The sequence below is a fragment of the Melampsora larici-populina genome, assembly GCF_000204055.1.
Source record: "Melampsora larici-populina 98AG31 unplaced genomic scaffold MELLAscaffold_5, whole genome shotgun sequence".
NCBI lineage: Eukaryota > Fungi > Basidiomycota > Pucciniomycetes > Pucciniales > Melampsoraceae > Melampsora > Melampsora laricis-populina.
In genome coordinates this window covers 453,019-472,917 of record NW_006768769.1, presented here as the reverse complement: position 1 = coordinate 472,917, position 19,899 = coordinate 453,019, and the positions used below count along the sequence as shown (strand labels likewise).

Below are 19,899 nucleotides of genomic sequence, written 5' to 3'. Positions count from 1 at the left end.
GATTGTACGAAAGACTTCTCAATAGCGTGGAACGTCATTTATATCCACGAAGGAGGGAGAGAAGGCTAGAAGGATCGCATGTAGACCATTCTCTATTGCTCTTGACTTCTCTACTTATCTGTGAAAACTGCAATTGTCTGGTAGTGTAGCATTTCCAATATCATATATAAAGAAAGTGTTTGAATAATTTTTGCAATTTTTTTTTGAATATCGCATATTGTAGTCCGCCGATTCTTACCGCTGTAGTCAAATCATCTTATGGGCAAAACGACTTCCTATATCGTTGTCTTTGAAATGCATTCTCATTGGGTCAATTTATACGATATCCCACAAGATATAATGAAACATAGGGCCCTTTCAGATTTTATCCCGCATGGCAAAGCAGAGATCGATTTATATCACATTGAACCAAATTGAACGCGCTCAGAGAGAGTGTAGCCAAAGTATCAGATATCTCCTCTCAAAGTACCAGATCGCAACATCACATGAATTTCAAATCAAAAAGCCGACTAAAATCTCCACACAAATGAAATACCACGCGCTCACACTTTGAATGAGAGAATTGGAAACGTTATGAGAAAACTTTGCAAACGTCGAGGCGAAACTATAGATGCAAAACTGAATGTTAGGCCGATTGAAAAAAGAAGAGAAACGAAGGGCTTCAGGAAGAAGATGACATACCATGATCAGATTCAACCGAGTTCTTCAAACTTCACAAGTCAGAAAAGGACGAGGAGGACCAGGAAGACCGCTGTTTGAGGGACCTTCACCTAAAAACGCGCATCAAATCGGAAAGAAATGATCAGAATCGATTCACAAAGAGGAATAAACAATGAAAGAATAAACAAAGAAACTCGAAACCAGATCACATACCTAGATCAATCTCGACGAATTCGGAAGGAAGAGGCGTCAAGCGTGTTCTAGCAGGAGCGGGGGGAATAGCATCAAGAGGTTTTGAAGGAATAGGACCCATTTCGATATCGTCTTTGACTTTGGTAGTAGATTTCTTTGGAGCAACATCAAAGTGCAAATAAAGAGTTTGTGCGTAGAGGATAGCCCAAGAAATGATGATCGGTAAATTTCGAGCGATGAGCTTCAAAACAAACTTTTCTGGAACATTTGGTGAATAGATCTTGGTAGTGAAATAGAGGAGAATGATAACAAAAGAGAAATTGAAAGGAAAGTAGACTACGATAGTTTTTTGGAAACGAGGACCGAATATTTTCGTGATATTCATGATGATAACTATGTAGGTTGAAGAGAAATGTTGAGGATTTGAGAAAGAGTAAACACGTTTCTTGTGGGGTGGGTGACGGAAGTGGTGGCAGAGAGTAGGAAACGAATTTCGAGAAAAGTGAGCTTTTTATATCACAAAGTTCCCGACCCGAAGCTGACCCTCACGCGACTTTCTAAAAATTATGAAACCAGTACATTATCATTTTTTCATAATGCGATAATGCTTGAAATTCGACATCAGTATTCACTCCTTGTGATGGGCAGTATCAGTCTTGGCGATACAGCAGTAATTCTCAGCGATTTTTTTCGCCGCGGAGTGACAGACCTCAGAGAAAGTTCTCAATGTTGAGATCAATGTTTTCTTTGTATGTGGTGACATTATCTTGAGAAGAGGTTCACTGTCATAGGATCTCTAACGCCTTCTAACAAGTATTCTCAGGTTATTTACTCATAGGAAACAATCCGCCAGGCAAGCTTCGAACTCCTTTTTTGAACTCTATCTTCAAAGATTGAAATGTACTTGATCCAATAGGATACTCCTTTGATTCAAATATTGGTTTTGCTCATCTTTTTTTCCAGTCCTGCAGTCCAGCGTCATTCAAGTGAGTAAATCTAGTGATCTCACCCTTTATGCTGACAGCCACAATACTTCGATCAAACTTCATCACCTTTTGCAAGAGAATTCGATCACCAAGCTGGGTTCTTAACTGACTATACCTCAATTCATAGGGACTGTTCGCGTACCTCAAAAACAAATGATGAAATATCCTGACAAGCCAATTTCAAACCTGAACATCAATCTTTCGAGAGTTTTATTAATAAGCTCGAGAAGAATCAATAAGATGAGTTTTCCTACTCAACAGTAGACTAGGTTTTCAACGTATTGAATGAATTTCACTCGCTCAGGATCAAATCATGAATGATTACCTTCAAAGATATCAAAAAAAACATCGTCAATTCATCAAGAGGATTTCGAGAAAGATACGAATTTCTTTTATAGAACTATTTTGGTTTGCAAGCTAGAGTTCAACGTTTCTGCCTCCGTTTATTGAGGTATAGTCTTCAGATAGGTGACTATGTGGTATATTACTGTTCTTTCATCGTCAATAATTCTTGATTGCAATGCAAAAATTATTGAGTGAGTGTGTTGATGAGTAAAATAAATAGAGGCACGTGAAGAAGCCGGACGTGAAGATCAAGAGGAGCCAAGCTATAAATCGCAAGGAGCATCTGAACAGCACGAGGTGCTATCTTCATTGACGAGCTCGATGAATAAAGCTTATGGCTCCTGGAGAAAAGGTCCACTAGCGATCAAAATGGACATCATTTCGACGATTGCTTCTTGAATCCATTGAATGTACGATACGCATGGCTCAAAAGGTTTCACCCTAATGACTGACGTAGCCAACCTGAGTAGGGAGGCACATCACCACTGTGGGGTGTTTGAACTTTACGAAGGCTGAAGGTCAACTTTGATGGTGAATCTGAGGTACTTCAAATCCAATTCATCACATGCACTATTTTGTACCGGAGGTAGTGGATCATAAATCTTGACTCAGAAAGATACCCAAATAAAATCATCTGGCAAGAAAAGCTTCATTCGCAATTTCTTTTCCTCGTTGATCATTGGAAATATAAACACTTTATATTGTGCAGGTCATTATAATGAGCCAAGCAAGTTCTCAAAGGGAAAACATTCACCTTTTGTTTCTAAGCTCAAACTGTTGATATGTAAGTATTTGCTTCAACTTCAAGTTTTTTAGAAGTAGCAAGTTTCAATTCAATAGTAAGCGTAGGTTGATAATGAAGAAATCACTTGAACTTCATTTCTGAGAGGTTTCTTTTAGTTGCTTTACAAATCAACATCATGTCTTTGCTTTGATATTATTGTTTATCTTTTGGTATCAAATCAACATATAACTGGTCATCTTGGCATGAGAATGAGGAGTAAAAGAGAGTTGATGAGCCTTATATTATTGAATGCTCATGCTATCAGATTCAAAGTGGGTGTTGCTTCTGTAGAAGTGAACGATTTGAATGATGTTGGTAAACACTTAATGCATAACACAGCGTCAACCCTTACGTTTTGAGCAAACCTCAGCATAGCTTTCCGCGGATCGATGTTTTCAAGCACACGCTGCTGATCGCTGTCCCATTGTGCCAATCACTGTCCGCAAACCAGAATTTGTTGTGATTGATCCTCAACAAATGATCAAAAACCAATGCAGAATCTCATCTGACGATCTTCATCCTGCCTGCGCTGGCCCAGCAATTTTGTCAGAGAACGATGCTGCAGTGGACTGTACACCTCTATAACCAAAGACAACCAGCTCTTTTCTGAAGCTTCCTCGATGGGTTTGGGACGAATGAACGTTCACATCCGCTCTGTACCTATGTATATTGGACTTCATCCGTGCTGCACTTTTCCTGGGAAGCTATAAACGCCAGGCTGGTATCCAATGGTGCTATATATCTTGATGAACTGAATATACCTCCTTTTCCTTTGTGTTGATCCGTTTCAAGAGAAACCTGCGGCCCACTAAAATCATCTCATTTCTGAAAAAACCCGGCGATGACCCTGTACTATTATCAATAGTTTCAAAGTTCAAGAGGTAGAACATGTCAGACTCTATAATTCTTCAAACACCTTTTTGTCGTTACTCGTGATCAGATGAAGATAGGATTCATCGAATCAACATTCTTTTATACCGAATTCTTCCGTATAAGCAAAGTAGTGGACATAACAGGTGTAGGTAACCAAGTTTCAAGAATGTATCACGTCAACAAATATGGATGATAAATCCTAGGTTCTATCATCAAACCATAACACACCCACAATTCTTTTCATTGCGAATTAAATTGATTCAAACTTACCAAAAAGCCCATCCTTGCAAATCGCTTTGGAACCAAAAAAGAAAAAGCCAACAAAACAATTTCAACTTGAACAAATACATTATTTTTCAGATACTTTTTTGACTAAGATCATATTCACATCTACTTTTTCATACAATTCAAAACTTTCATTTATCTTCCCAACAATTACATTCACATCCAGTCACTGGACAAACTTCATTTCCTCTATCTTTCCATTCTTGCAAATGATCAGCATGTGATAAATGTCTACATCGATGACACCAACAATATTGATCAGAAGCTAATTCATCAAAAAAAAAAGAAATCACATAAGAATGGTATCATCAGCAATTATGTATAATAAACAAACAAAATCACCAGTTACGTTTTGAAGACTTACTGTACGTTTTATTACTATTAGACATTAGACAAATTGCACATTTTCGTAAAGATTTACCACATCCAGGACATCGGTTTGTCTAAGAACGTCATGATATGTCAAAAAATCGAAAAATGAGGATGTGTGACAAGGGTTGGCTTACCCGATAGACCACAGGTGTAGGTCCAACGTTCTTAAAACTAGCCATATTAGCAAGATTCGAACCATGAAGATTTGATGTGTTAGTAGTACCCAGATCAGGAATAGACGAAATACTATTCAAATGAGCCGTAACATTGGGTGCATCAGATAAAACTTCAGAACAATGTTGACACCAAATAATCAATTGAGGTGGAGCTAAAGGTACAAGAGAAGGTAAGTTTGATGATTTTTGAGAACTTGAAATTTCTCTTGCTTTTTTTCCTCGAGCTATATCAAATTTAATCCTAACTGTATAAAGTTTCCATCGATCTAATAATCTTCTGTAACTTTCTATACACCGTTCCATCCCATAAGAATGTAATCTATCAGGTACTAATAAATAAATTGATAAGGCTACACTTTGAAGATCGCCAGTCCGATTGATGTGATTTTTTAAAAGTTTGAATCCATCAGAAACCTGAGCTTCACCATTGATACTGAGGTTCATCGATGGTTGAAGCCCTGTGAGTAAGATTCCTTCCAAGCAACCTGAAGACACCATGTCACGTGCCACACCATCTAACCAATGAAAAATTTCCTCGTCCGGAAGAAATCGTAACGCTACAGCAATTCGATCCTTGAGGGGTAAACCAGTTTCATCAATTACCTCATGCCAATCTCCAGTAGAGCAATATGAAAAGACAGCCCGAATATAAGGTTCAGCAGCATTGGCTAATTGTCGACAGACTTGATCGAAGAGTGGGTCACGGGGATGTCCTGATCTTTGCGTATTGAGGTGAGTTGCAAGTGGTGGGGCAAGGAGCTGCAATTGGGTATCTAAAAAAACACCTCGTCAATTAGTTTATGCCGAAACAGTGATGTGAGTACCGTTGACTAACCGTTGCTCCTCTGTAGACTGGTAATAGCTCTTTGCGTGTTACCAGAAAAGAATGAAATCGCACTAGCTTTACCATACATTCCCAAAGCTTCATACTTTGAAGCGATTTGATCGATATCTTTAGAATTGTAATCCGGTCCACAAAGGAACAGAGCAGTTTGTCGTTGATCACTAAACTCGGATGAAATTGTAAAGTTATTGATCTGATTGGTATGATTGAATTGTCTAACAGATTTCATATATTTAGACAATTCTTTCTGTTGATCTGGATTACGTGAATTTGACCTTCTGCTATGAGAAGTACGTAGGCTTGGATCGGAGTGTGCAAATGTATCCGATGTGCTTGAGATTGCATGTTTATAAGTTTGACAGTTAGGGATTTCCAATCGAAGACCAGTCCCAGTGGTAAATCCCCTCATAATTGATAATACGCCTCTGAAGCTGAAGTCGTAGCCGTTCACCATTCCGTTTCCTTGTTGAAAGAGTTTTTCTGAGTCTAAAACAAAGTTTCAAAGTTAGGATAAAAGCTACAACACAAGAAAACGGTAATGTTTTACGTGCGATCCATTCCCAAAACCCAGACAACTCTGGGCTATCGGACGTAAGTTGTTGATTTCTCAGGAGCTAGGAAAGATGATTCGTAAGTCAATCATTGATGGGATCAAGTGAACAAGTACAAGATGTCATACATTTGTACCATATCCTACACAAGCTCGCTTCATCATGATTGCAGATATATCATTCTGAAGCAAATGTTCATCTTTGCTCTCATCGCAGCCCATCGAGTTTTCCCAGGTTGAATTGACGGTCAAATGACGACCAAACTTGTTGGCAAGTTGTAATTCAGCGAGACCGCTTGGTAAAGGTGGACGATGATGTGATTGAGATTGATTATAGGGATATCCTTCAGAACCCAATGGACGTGGCGTAAGTAGACCAGCATCAGACAATGCAGTAGAGATTGATGGACTAAAAGCCGGGCTAGGGATATAGCTAGCCTGATTCTCCGGACTTGCTACTTGGGATGCGATGGGCAGACGAAGATCCGGTATGGTATTGCACGACACCTTATCATCCTGATTCGAAGGACGGGCGGTAATTCTGAGACGCATTCCATCGCTGATGACCATATTGCCTTTGGATCCAAAAGCAGCTTCCCCTGATGGTCGAGATTCCAGGAACTCTAAGTGCCCATCACGCGAGATACCCAGATAGGTTTCCGAAATCTCTTCGAAAACTGAATCAGGACCAGGGATTCGTTCGGATGAAGTGATTGTAGGAATGCGGACACCCGCTATTATCTGAGAAGTCCTTTTCAATGGTTTCAATAAACGAGTGGAATATACTGTGTAAGCAGGAATTCGTGGAGATTCTTGTGATGATGCTACTGGAGAAGACTGGGCGCTGTTTCGATAAGCACTAGCATTTGTGAGTGAGGCGGGTACATTATCCCAAGACTTCAAAGATGTCATTCCGTCGGAACGATTGCGCAATGCCATAGACTGTATCGATCCTTCGACGAGGTCCCAAACTCTGACACGCTGAGGATCGGCAGACAGGGTGACCAAGACTCCTTTCCTGGATTTGGACCAGGTCAAGGATTGAATCGAACTTGAACCTAAGGACATGGGTGGGTTTTTGCTGGAACGAGCCGAAGTAGATCGAGTTTCATGACTGACGCTGTCCTCAGAAAGCAAAAGTAAACTTTCGGTGGTCTTGCGGGTATCCCAGATCCTTACACAGCCGTCATCTCCCCTAGAAGATCAAGTAGAAAAGCAAGCAAGCCCTTTGATAAGGAATCGCAAGTTCTGACTAAAGCCAACAAGAGACTAGCGTTGATAGCCAATAGGTTGAATGTGATTGAAAGATAAAGAGAACCAAAGCCATACCATGAGGCAAAACGATGAGGATCGAATGGATCGGACTTGAATCCAAGGACTGAACGAGTGACCCATTGACCATTAGGATTAAGTACCTGAGATACGATAGGATGCGAAGTAGATAGGGACGATCGAGGGCCACGCTCATTAGAGTTCAAACCAGGTGAACGTAAATCATAAAGTCTGATTGACTTGGTCGAGCTGGCTACTAAAAGCAAAGATTGATGCGAAGCTGGAGTGACGGATAAAAATCCAAGCGCATTGATAGTCTCCGAGTTCACAGCATGTGCAATGGAAGGTTTTTGAAGATGTGTTTCCATGGCTGTAGAATTCGAACGATCTAGGGATTCAAATCAAAAGAAGAGATATTAATCAAAGAAGGAAGAGATAAACTGAGTGTGATTGGAATGAACGAACCTGATAGACCTTCAATATCAAGTATCTGCAATCCATAATCTCTTCCTTTTTCAAGTCCAAGTGCAATGAGCCGACCAGAAGGAGAGAAAGCTATAGCAGTACAAGGACGAAGATTGGAGCTAGAAGGTAAGGTGGAATGGCCAATGAGAGGTGATTGGTTGAGGTTGGAATTTGAAGTTGAATGGTTTGATTTGTTGAAAGTTTGATTGAGTTTAGGAAGCTTGATGACATAGGCTCTGCCATTGTACGTTCCAGCAGCGAGAAGGTCGGATTGATGATTAGGACTAGTAAACCAATCGTAACACTATAAATCAACCAAAACTCAATAAAATATCCTGCTGATTCACGGATTCAATTTGATAACATACTTTAGCTTGGGGTAGATTGCTTAAATTATAAATCAAACGATGATGAAGATAAGATTGATTGTGATTTGATTTCTGATGATTGATAGTTGAACGCCAAGATTGATAAAGTTTTAATTCTTGGGAGTTGATCAAGATGAATTTGCCATCATCATTCTTGAGAGATTGATCGGTGATTAAATGATAACGTCTTGAGATTGAATTGGGATTATTACTATGGTGGTGATGATGGTGATGATTGGAAGTTGAAGTCATCTTGGATTGCTTCAAAGCTTTGGTGCTTCGATCATTCTCTCGATGACCGTTTCGATTGAAGTGTATTGATGAAGCTGTATATGTAAATCGATCAGTTCAATCTCAATCAACCCTTCGATTACCAAAAACTAAAAACCATTTCTCATTTCTCATTCTCAACCTCAACCCCAATCTAACTCAGCATCTCATTCAAAAACCATCTCAAGCAATATCAGAAAAGAACACTAACCATTTCAACTCAACATGGGTGATCATCTAAAGGATTTACCTGAATTCTTCGAGGTTGGCTCTAAACTCTTTTACGACTGAAACTTGATTCATCAAACATCACAATCAACTTATCAAATGCTAATCATCTTCAATATCTCTCAATCTCCTTAGGTCGATGTAGGTGAAAGTTTAATATCAAGAACTGAAACCTTAAGTTCATTTCGTGAACTAGGTCCACCAGATCTATGTCATGTAGTGAAAACCACTTCGAAAGTAGGAGCAAAACCATCACCTACAAATACAGTTGAAAAAGATCTTGGAAGTTATCATTATGTTAGTGGTGCTGATGCAAGTAGTAGTGCAAGTTTAGCTGCTTATCTGTAAGTTTTTTTTTATCAAAAAGAATAACCAACGTCTTTCTTTAACGTTTTCTAACTTCTATCTTGGATACATTTCGAAAGTAATTCATTGACTTATTCAATAGAAGAGAGTGGAAGTTGGTTAGGAGGATGGGCAGGTGGTAGTAATAAAGGTGGATGGCGAATCAGAAGTGGTTGTTATTGGTCAGCTAAGATGACCTTGACTTTGGTATCACAAACGAAATACTCATCTGATATCTTATTCCGGTGATCTAGTTGCTTTAACGCCTTTTCCAGAGTAGATGTACGAGTAGAGGTTAAGATTCCAGGTGGTGTTGAAGCTTATTTGATCGATTTGAGAGGTGAACGACACGAACCTACACCTGCGATTTGGACTGAAACCTATGTATCAGCTATCCTACGCGCCATTCTTTATGCGGATGATCCTAATTATCGACTTGCTGGGTTTCGTAAAATTGATCCGATCATCACACCTGAAAGCGAGCAACGATTCTTGAGAGCTGCTGAAGAAATCTTTTTCAAAGGTAAGTAAACCTGATTGACTGATTGTGATCATTTTAAAGCTGTTTGATGTTTAGTATCATCTTGTTTTTAGGTTGGCAACTTGGAAGTGACCCAGAAGTTCAAGTTGCCACTGTTATTTCGAATCACCTCACAACAGGTATCATGAAGTACTTTGGTGACGGTTTTAGGTGTGTCTTCTGTTTTTGTATCACCAGACACGAATTAAATGATCTAAATTTGAGTATTCGTATCTAGATGGGGTCCAGCAGTCAACCTTCTCGAAAAGCTAGCAGTCAAAGAAGCTGAGGTCGCGGCTCTTTTAGCACAAGCATATATCGGAATGAGTCAGTAAACTTGATCAAACGTTCTCATTCATCAGATGAGCCATGAATTGAACAATCGATCTTTCATAACGAATATAGATGAAGAAGTCAAAGCTGTTCAAGTACTTAATCACGCCTTAGAAGAAATGCCACAATCTTACGCATTACTTCATGTTCAATGTGATTTCTTAAGATCAAAGGGTGGTGAAGTGAGTATCCCCTCTGTCTTCAATGGTTAATTTGTTTCGGATTCTCATTTCTCTGACAAATCAATTCACAATCTTTTTCTCTTGTTGGAAGTAATCAGTATACTCAGTGGGCCCTTAAACTTGCCAGGCAAGCGGTCAATTGTGCACCCAGTGAATTCGTCACTTGGGCTAAACTTACAGAAGTTTATATAGAACTTGGTCGATATTCAGATGTAAGTTTTCAACTTCCGTGTTTGCTTCTTCAATCTCGATAAGCTGACGTGACTATTATGATTGGATCTTAGGCTTTACTGACCCTCAACTCGTGTCCAATGTTTACATACAACGAACGCGATTTACATCGAATGCCTACACCTGCCCGAAGTCATTTACCTATCAAGGCATTTATTGCTGAATCTCAAATCTTGGATGAAGATTCAGCACGAGATAATGAGGCTGATATTGCCTTACTGCGATTGCCGGCACCTTCTTTACGTGGTACATTTCAGAAAGCTTATGCTCTTTTGACCAAACTCGTGATTCTTGTGGGTTGGGATGAGCTCTTGAAATGTCGGAGTCAGGTATTTGTGATGGAAGAAGAGTATAGACAACAAAGATCGATGAGCGAATCGACTAGTGGTCAAGGATCTTCATCTAAACAGCGCTCTCCAGTTGTTGAACAAGATGAGAGGGGCGAAACTACTGAAACGAGTCCTAAGAATACCCAGTCTTCGAAACGAAACAGTCCAACTGAAGAACCAACTCACTCGAACCCTCCTACCAGTCCGATACCTACGATCACTGTTTCAATGTCAGAAGAGCAAGCGGAAAAACCTTCAGAGGAGTCAACCGTTCCATCTGAGAATGGTCAAGATCATTCACCTCTAGATACACCTCCTCAAAGCCCAATGGCACGTGAAGCACCAGGTGTGGATCGACCGATGGCTACTCATACACTCCCATCCACTGAGTCTAAGAAAGAACCATTGGGATTAGGTATTGATACTGGAGAACAATCGGTACCTGTAGCCAAGCCTGCGCCTGCGAAGAATGCGTTTATGAATAAGAGACTGTGTGAGAGATGGTTAGATAATTTGTTTATGGTACTCTACGAGGTATGTGACTTGGAGGTCTTAGTGAATCTGATTCAGTTAGTGGCTCGTAGATAGACTTACGAGACGATTTCTGTAACATAAATTTGATCTGTAGGATTTAAGAGTCTATACGATTTGGAGGGCAGAAGTAGCACATTTCAAAGCTCAACATATGCCGTATCGAAAGACCGGTACAGAATGGGAAATCCTAGGAGATCTAGCTTTAAGGTTACATCATAAAGAAGAATCTAAAGATGCTTATCAACGTTGTTTAGATGCTAAATTCTCGGCAAAGGCTTGGTTAAAGTTATTAGAGTTTTATACTGATGAAGGTGATGTACAACGTAGTTTGAATGCTGCGATTAGATTGAGTACTTATCAACATCGTTGGTATATGGAAATGGCAGTTGAGTACCCTTTTTCTTCTTCTTCTTTATCAAATCTTGGATGAGGGTTTTTCTTTTCTTTTGAGAAGATGACTAAACAAAAATGTGGGTTTTTTATTATTAGTTTCCTACAGCTGTTGGACATCAATTGTTTAAATTAATTAAACAGGAAGGAGTGGCTAAGATTTCGTACTCGTTGGTTTCAATGAATTTACCACAAGTGATTTTAAAGACTTGTATGCAGGTTAGTACTTTGTCATCTATTGATTTAATTTTTTTGTTCTATTGTTTCAAATCTTGAATAATACTGAGATCATTTTGATTTTTTTTTGGTGTCATAAAAGGGATATTTTAATTATGCTCAAGTTTTTAGAGTTGAAGGAAGTGAATTTTAAGATACATTTAATTATAAAAAATAAAAAAGGTTTCTTTTTTTTTCGTGAAACAAAAAGGTCACATCACGATATGGGTTTTTTTTTCTTATGTTGATTTGGGTTATTTGTTCTTTTTTTGTTAGAATTTTTGTATACAATGATAAGTTTTTGATAACCGAAAGAGAGAAAAAAAAATTGGAAGAGAAAAAAAAATGAATAGAAGATTTGTAAAGATTTCTGGTTGATTGAGGTGTGGGAATGACATGTTTTTGTTAGTTATGAAGGATAGGATACGAGGGGGGGATTGATATCAAATGGGTTTTTTGTTTCTTCACTCTGATTGTTATGGTGAAACCAATTTGTCCAGTTGAAAAATATTGGAAAATATCTTTTGGTTTGGGTTTGATACGTAGGTTGATTCGAGTAGATAAAAAGTAATTAAGATATGTGTGAGAAAAATCTGATTGGATTTTTAAATTATAAAATGTGTTATCTGCTAAGGAAATCGATGTGATTTTTACCCGAAAGGTCAACTTCGATTTCTCTCAGAACTGGAAAAACATTGAATGCATCTTTATCGTCCGTTCTGTTATTATCCCTGAGCATTCTTGTCAACTTAATCAAAGTTAAAGCTCATCGCCACAACCTCAAACCTTCGTAAAAATAAGTCTGATATTGGCAAACGTGTGTGATCAAGGTTCTACTCAACTCTTTAGCTTGCATATGATTTTCGTATTTTCGAGGTATGAAAGGTACCATAATCAAAACTTCACAAATTGTTCAACATACTTTTATACAAAGTTTTTTTTGTGCAAAGGAAAAAAGGGTCTAAACTGTCTACCGAACGAAAAAAAAACAAATTACACTTCAGATTTTGTAGCATGTCTCTTACTGTAGAGCATTCTTCTAGAGAGCATCGCATAATGACTGGTACTGTCAAGTGTCCATGGTGGTAATGATTCTTGTTCGATGTCTGTTAATTTCAGACTAGAATTCCCATGTGTGTTTTTCATGGATGCCTGAGCCTTCAAATAACATAGCTGTTAAAGAATATGATCAGTTCTACAATGTTTTTTTTTCGGAAATGGGAGTGCCAGACTTCTTACCTCTCGAAACGCAACATCAAAAGGGAAACGCCCTTCTGCTCTCGAGTTCGAAGCTGCACAAGATGCCTGTATGTTTTTGAAGTAGAAAACCCAATAAGCCAGCAGAACTTACATCTTTAATCAACAAAAACACAGCTTCGATACATAAGATCACATACCTTTAAGAGTGAATATCCACTATGACCCAATGCATCTAGATATCCTTGTTTACCTTGAAGAAACGCATTTCTTTCTTTTTCAGAAATCGAACCAGACTTTGAAAAGAATTCTTTTTCTGTTTTATTAGTCTTGTACGCATTTTCCAAACTTAAATCCACATGGTATGCGCTCAAGATCGGTTTCATCCTAATTGAAGTATCATTCGGTTTGTTTTTTTTGTGAGTTTGACAAAAAGAAGCTTTGTGAAATCATGAAATCAAGTTTACTAACAAGATCATCTTATTATTACCCATCGCTGGTACATAATGATCTTCTTCCTGTATAGCTTGATTGTTGTTCTGCTCATTGATCATCTTAGCTGCCATTTCTTTATACTTCTGTTGCAAGTCCTGTGTAAGATTTATCTCGGTAATACGTTAGATTGACTTGGATCGCGACGAATAAAAGAAAGGTGATATGAAAAGATAAAGGAAACCACTCAAACTGCAATTTCACGCTGCATATGTTTAAGTATTCCATGCCAAACTCCGGCTGTTGCCCAATCTGTTAAACTTGACTCGCCCGACTTCGGATGTAACTGATCAAAGATCTTCTTCTGATCCAAAAAATATCGGCGTAGGTCATCATCCTTGTCCAGGGCACGGCGTGAGTGTGTAGCTTTGTCGCGTGATTTGTTACCGTCCTTGTATTTGTCAAAAGCCGCAGTCGTAACTTCGTATACAAGACCTGTATTTCGAAATCAAATTCACCGGTTCAAAAGTTGGAATGAGATTTTCAAGTAGATAACAATGGATATCGAAAAAAATGATTACCAAGTATATATGTCTCTGGATTAATGCTGGTCGACCTCTTGAATCCTGATATACATTTTTTTTCATTACGTGCCAAACATTTTTCATAGGACGGAATTGGAGCATTGCCGAATTGATCGAGAGTAATCCCGATTTTCTGTAGCTCCTGCTTGTATCTTCGTTGTATGTCTGCATCCCTGGTTCGCTTGAGAACGAGCCCTGAATCACCCCATAGCCGTTTCAAAACCATTTGTCAGCGTGATACGTAAGAAAGAGTAATGGACGACTCGACATACCCTGTTTGGCAGCATCCAGGCATTTAACATATATCCATCCTGTAGCAAGCGTCAGAGGATGCTTGGCTTCCAGTAAGTAATCGCACCTTTGAAAAGAGTAACAAATTTAGGCTTCAGTGATTCTGCTGATCGTCTTCGTTGTGAAAAAACTTGACTCAAAACATTCCATGCAATACAGCATATGCCGAAAAGCTAGACGGAGTAAAGAGTCCATCTATAATGATATCCTGAACCTCTCTGACAAAGGTTGTTGGGTCATCGATGTAGGGCTTCATCAGACGTTTCCCAATCGCGCCCGCGAGCTTGTCTGATTGTGAAGTATAAAAAGAAATCAGAAGTCAAATCACGTCAAAGAAAACAGCTTCATTATTGATAAAAAGTCACAAATCACATACTATCAAACCAATATTCCTCTTGCATCTCCGGATAAGCACCTGGATCCGCGTTTTGAAATGGATCGACTAATCTCTTGTCCCAAGTGACAGAGACTTGATCGCCTGGAATTCAATACACATGTTTCACACTTAGTGTGTACTATTTTCTTGAAATGGACATTTTTCATGAATTCGAGGATTTGTATCTTACCATCATAGTCACCTGTTGAAAGATACCGTTTTTTTCAGTTGCTTCAACTTATGGATATAGAAAGGATGACTTACCTCCTGAAAGCATACTAAGCATAGCCCTATCCCCACGAGTCGAACAAACAATAACATCAAAGTATACACGTTGTAAATGCTCGTTTGCTACCAATTGTATCTTTCTAACATCTATTGGCTGATAGATGTGATATACATGCAATTCAGATCAGCTTTACGGACAGGCAATCTGCGCGAAGAACACCTCAGAGGACTTACGGCTGCACAGGGTGATCTCCATATCAAAGCTGGTCCAGCCAAGATCCCATGGCGGGTTCCTGTAGAGTCTCTGTGTCATTTGAAATGGATTGTTAGTGTCTCTTTTTGACTAACTGGGAGTGGTAAGGCCAAAAGTACCTAAATGTCGAAAACTGCAGGAAAGTTTCGCCTGCTTGCAGAGTTCCGGTGCTACAGAGGATCAATCAGGCGCTTGATGATTTTGTCCACATCACTAGTCGCTAAACTTACGGATCTGGGATCGCATAGACGTAGCAGCTGAGACTGAGGGGTACACTTAGACGACGCTTTATGTTGGCTACCATTAGCTCCCAATAACAGAGACGAGGCAAATTGGTTCAAAGAGTCTTTGCTTACCATTTTTGTCAATTTTTCAATTCTTACTTTTCTCAATTTTTCAACCACAATTCTGTTACTTACTGGAAAGCCGGCCTCGAGCATGCATAGAAGTTGTTCAATAGCATCTGCCGGTTGCAATGAGAAGGGATGAAGCCTATCCGAAGTTTGATCTGAACTTTTCTTCTCTGGGACAGAGTCTTGATCGAATGTTCGATTTAGAGTGGGGTCGTGCTCGATCCTACTAGCTCCGCCATGGGTGAGAAGGGTGCGTGTACGAAGGCAGGAGATGGCGCTCTCGTTGGAAAGCGTATGAATGAGCTCCATTGGGTCTGGTGTGTCAAACGCTTCTAGACTGCTTCTGATAGCTTCCTCGAGAAGTTCTTCAAAAACTTCATTGGGTATTCCTCTTGAAGAGAGAACCTAAGGTCAAACGCGAAAATTATGGAAATCTCGGGGTCAACCCCATATTACATGATTGAAGTGCATTCTGGTGTCGAAAGAGACTTACGCGCAAGTTTTGCCGGCCCAAAGTGGTGGAATTCACGGCGACCGAGTAACGACAAAGGTTGAAGTGATACAAAAATCCTACGTGGGGTTCCGCTTTCCACTGGGTGTCACGTATCTCGATCCAAGTCGTAGTATCCAGTGGATTCGAATTTGGGTCAAGATACCACAAACCTGATTGAGAAAAGATAATCAGATGAGCTCATGTAATACAAGAGAAATTATATGACCACACACCTTTGGCAAACCCTGCAAGTGCCACAGAGGGAAGTGAAATCAATTAAAAATTAATAATCACGCTTAATGTTTTTGAAATTTATTGCTTCGCTGAGATGTATGGTTATGCTCAGTGACTGACCTATTCGACCTTGGTATACCGCTGTTTCCAAAACACACAAAGGCGATTTGCTTTAGCCCCCTTATAATCCGTCAAATACACAAGGTATTCCGAGTCCTAACTAAGTAGATAGACAACTCACATGGCAAGATATCGGGCTGAAGATTATTTGCAGATGATATCTGTAATGCCGCTACCCGACTGATTGCTGCCGCACCATCAGTCATGATTTCAGCTTTACCAACTTGCCCTTCGAGAACTTGACAGAATTCAAGGAGAAGCCCCATGGATTCCTTCTCTAATGTGTATGATTGGTCTAGAATATCATAACGGTATGCCATGAAATTGAACCAAACAGTTGTCTCGCGCTCTTTAGTTTGTTCCTTCCAGAGCTGTATCAGAGGCGAAGCTTGTCCTGCTGAATGTGGAATTTGTCCTAGACGCCATACAAATTCTGGACCGTTACGTATCTGACCTCGGATAGCGGCTTTTGATAAGGAGGTGAGGCGGAAATGATCGTCAGCGTCACAAGAAGTGTTGATAGAAGCAAAAATTAAAGACGCACAGGGTAAGTAGTTCAGCCCAAGAGCATCGGCTATTGTATTCATGAAGTCCGGAGACACGAGAAGCGAATTTGACATGATGTCCGGGACTCTGAGCGTGTTCATGAACGATCAGTATCCTTCCATCAATAATAAGATTACTCAATCACCTTCGGATGTTCTCGGGACGGAAAGTGATAGTAGGAGCGGTGGCAGAAACGAGAAGTGCGCATCGTGAGACCTGGGACACGCAATGAAAAGCAAGCTCTAGTGAGCTCGTTTGCGTGACATATAGCTTGTCATAGGTAGATATAGCGCAAAATTACATATTTGGCCTCACTCATGTCTGGATTGCGCGATATATCTAATATCCCGTTCATGAAATCTGCAACCGCCCTGCGAGGTGGCGAGTCGGATTGATCGCGAATGTGAACCATGTATATTTTTGCCTGCGTAGTGTTTGCTTCAGAATTTATAACCCAATTCATGCAAGGTAGTTCATTTCGGACCGAGATATCTTACGTTTTTTCGTAAAAAAGTCTCGTAAACACGATTGCCGATCCGCCACGGCTTAGTGAAGAAGCCCCCGTGAAGTTTCTTTTTCGAAGGTTCCGACTGCAGTTCACGAAGTACTTTATCGCTGAGTGTCACCACTAGAAACCTCTCGGCCCCATAGGTACGATTTAGAGCAGTCGATTTGGCGAACTTGGGTGGACAGAGTTCAACCACAAGATGATTTTTCTTGTCTACTACTTCTAAATTGACGATGAGATTGTATTCTATATTTCGTTGTAACTCGGAAAATTTCATCCCATCATCAAGTCGTTCTTCGAGTTCGAGTCTCAGATTCTTCTCCATTTGAACTGGGTTCGATGGTTTCAATTTTTGCGCTTTGGCTGCCTCTGTGACCAAGTTCCATAATTCAGCAGGATTACATGAATTCCAACTGGGATCAATCACATCTGGAAGTGTGGGACGAGGATTGAGGCAAGCTCTAGAGATTTCGTAAATTCGGATCCAGTCGAGATCACGAAATGATGAATGATCGGGATAGATCGTATATTCTCCCGATGTGGATTCGGCGGAATGCATGGTGAACAGCCGGTTATCAGGAGAGTCCGAAAAACAGTCGAATCAAAAGTCAATCTTGCAATCGAGAGTAAAAAGTCTTGAACAAAGGATAGACCGAAAGCAAGTTCTGAGAATCGATCCGAAGTCGAATAGATCGAATCACGACGGCCGCCCACCATTCGCGTGGGATATACGGTCTGCGTCCTCAAGCGCACCGATACATCGACCTTGTCCCACTTGTACGAGTCCGGATCGGCGACGTTCGAATGGCGTCTTCTTGGATAAGTCTCAGAAGTTCGAATTGGAATGAAATGTAAAGGCGGCAGCAACGCACGAGATTGTGAAACATATCTCTCCGTCAACGAAAGAAGCCGACTCGGCGTTTGGGCAATCAGGCCTCTGATGTGACGGCCTGAAGGTCCTTGGCGAGAATCAATCATATATCAAAAATCTGAACAAGAAACTCAAGAAAGGTATCATTCTTCATAGTCACACATAAACGGAGAACCTCAAATGGTATATGACTCGCATCCCAACCCCGCATAAGAAATCAAAGATATACTTGAAGTAGAGCGATATCCCCAATTTGTCTACGCTTGGTCTTACAAAGGCATCTGGGTAGCCTGAGAAGGGCCGCGCTGATGTTTTGAAAGATATGACAGGTAGTTTGATCGAAAGGATTGAAGAGCCTTTGCACGTTCAATGTCAGTAGTGATCACCCTGCACTTGAGTCTGGTTCCTACACAAAATGACTGTCTGCCCTTCTCAACATGTCTGCATGCGACTCCTCTTCCTCCTGCTTGTCTGGTCATCAACAAAATCAAGCGTGTTTCTTTCAAATCTTTACTGAGACCAAAACATTTTGTTTTATCAACCTGACGTTCGTGTCGAGGTTATCTTTTAAGGCTAATGGGAAGGGTGTATCTCATGTTGAGTCTGAGTATAACCAACTGCAATCAGTCATATCCCCACACGCATCCCCTGCCATACCAAGCTCTGCACACTTAAATACTATCTATTTGGATTTTTGCATTCATCTATCCCAATGCATATGGGCACAATTGATGGAATTTTGAGGAACTGATCAAACAAGCAAACAACCCTACAATCCAATCTTGATATTTCAAAGCCAGAAGTTGATGAGGAATTTCATTGTTCCTTGGATAATGAAGCAATATATAGACTCATTTCTTTACTACATAGATCTGGTGTACATCATTAAATTATGTATGAGACCATCATACCATATGACAATCACAATATGCCAGATGTAATTTGGAGCATAGCACAAGGTATGGTCTCCCTGTTTAGATACCAAGATATTCTTATAGCCGGGCACGCAAAAGCTTGACACAACGCAGTCTCAAAGATTTTGCTGAGTTGTTGTCAAGGGAACTTTTGGATTGTTAATAACTAGTGGGAGTGAAAATCCCAAGCAAAGAGTACAAAGTTGAAGAAGCTAGAGAAAGAATGTTTTTCTATCAATATCAAGCAGTGCTTTTTTTGCTAGAATTGTGAGACATGGTATATTCAGTTCTGAGAAAGCTCATGTGATATGGACCTGGCCACAAAGCTTGTAGTCTAAAGTCTAGCATTTTAATGAAAAGATGTTTTTCCAAGTGTGCATCAAATAAGTAAATAAAATTCTTATCTTTTGCCAGCTTTCACTGTGAATTCAACTCAATCAGGTTTCACTGGGCTTGTGTTGAACCCCTTGAATCAAGCTTGTGTGACCAGTTTGGCATTGAAGTCTTTTTCAAAACTATTTTCTTCTAGACATAATATCAACACAAACCAACATGCTTGTGATAATTTTGATCTGCCAAAGGTTCTGTTTGACATAGTTTATGCCTGCCCAATCTCATGAATAAGCAGGTACTTTCAATTGAATGGTTTTACTCACCCAGATTGCAAGCGACTTCTCTATGTTCATGTTTTATTTCAAGTGTGATCTTGTGCTAAATAAATGATGCTTTCATCTTCCAAACAAGAATAC

General features: G+C 39.9%; 4 protein-coding genes across 4 annotated transcripts; 1 reads left to right on the top strand and 3 right to left on the bottom strand.

The window, feature by feature from the left end:
* Positions 1-4,256: 4,256 nt before the first annotated feature.
* On the bottom strand, positions 4,257-4,676 carry MELLADRAFT_51736 (uncharacterized protein; the record flags this gene model as incomplete). The annotated part of the gene is made up of 3 exons (XM_007405861.1): positions 4,257-4,390; positions 4,490-4,568; positions 4,632-4,676. The coding sequence occupies 3 exons, from the start codon at positions 4,674-4,676 to the stop codon at positions 4,257-4,259; spliced, it is 258 nt and encodes an 85-aa protein (XP_007405923.1).
* Positions 4,677-4,744: 68 nt separating this feature from the next.
* MELLADRAFT_47018 (uncharacterized protein) lies at positions 4,745-6,462 on the bottom strand (the record flags this gene model as incomplete). Its single annotated transcript, XM_007405860.1, has 2 exons — positions 4,745-5,446; positions 5,509-6,462. Coding segments are annotated over 2 exons (1,164 nt in total), but the record flags the coding sequence as incomplete, so codon positions are not given.
* Positions 6,463-8,667: 2,205 nt separating this feature from the next.
* Positions 8,668-11,904, top strand: MELLADRAFT_33807 (uncharacterized protein; the record flags this gene model as incomplete). Its single annotated transcript, XM_007406216.1, has 14 exons — positions 8,668-8,706; positions 8,806-9,014; positions 9,096-9,197; positions 9,270-9,538; positions 9,610-9,717; positions 9,785-9,862; positions 9,941-10,050; positions 10,149-10,262; positions 10,335-10,703; positions 10,758-10,958; positions 11,007-11,144; positions 11,239-11,529; positions 11,634-11,753; positions 11,854-11,904. 14 exons carry the CDS (start codon positions 8,668-8,670, stop codon positions 11,902-11,904), a joined length of 2,199 nt encoding a protein of 732 aa, XP_007406278.1.
* An 839-nt stretch (positions 11,905-12,743) lies between these two features.
* Positions 12,744-17,924, bottom strand: MELLADRAFT_103030 (uncharacterized protein; the record flags this gene model as incomplete). Its single annotated transcript, XM_007405859.1, has 21 exons — positions 12,744-12,923; positions 12,990-13,055; positions 13,148-13,334; positions 13,419-13,537; positions 13,633-13,874; positions 14,015-14,158; positions 14,236-14,321; positions 14,398-14,542; positions 14,631-14,732; positions 14,821-14,832; positions 14,895-15,012; positions 15,093-15,162; positions 15,342-15,418; positions 15,468-15,869; positions 15,958-16,127; positions 16,191-16,202; positions 16,312-16,332; positions 16,433-16,777; positions 16,856-16,944; positions 17,003-17,073; positions 17,355-17,924. 21 exons carry the CDS (start codon positions 17,922-17,924, stop codon positions 12,744-12,746), a joined length of 3,228 nt encoding a protein of 1,075 aa, XP_007405921.1.
* Positions 17,925-19,899: the final 1,975 nt, after the last annotated feature.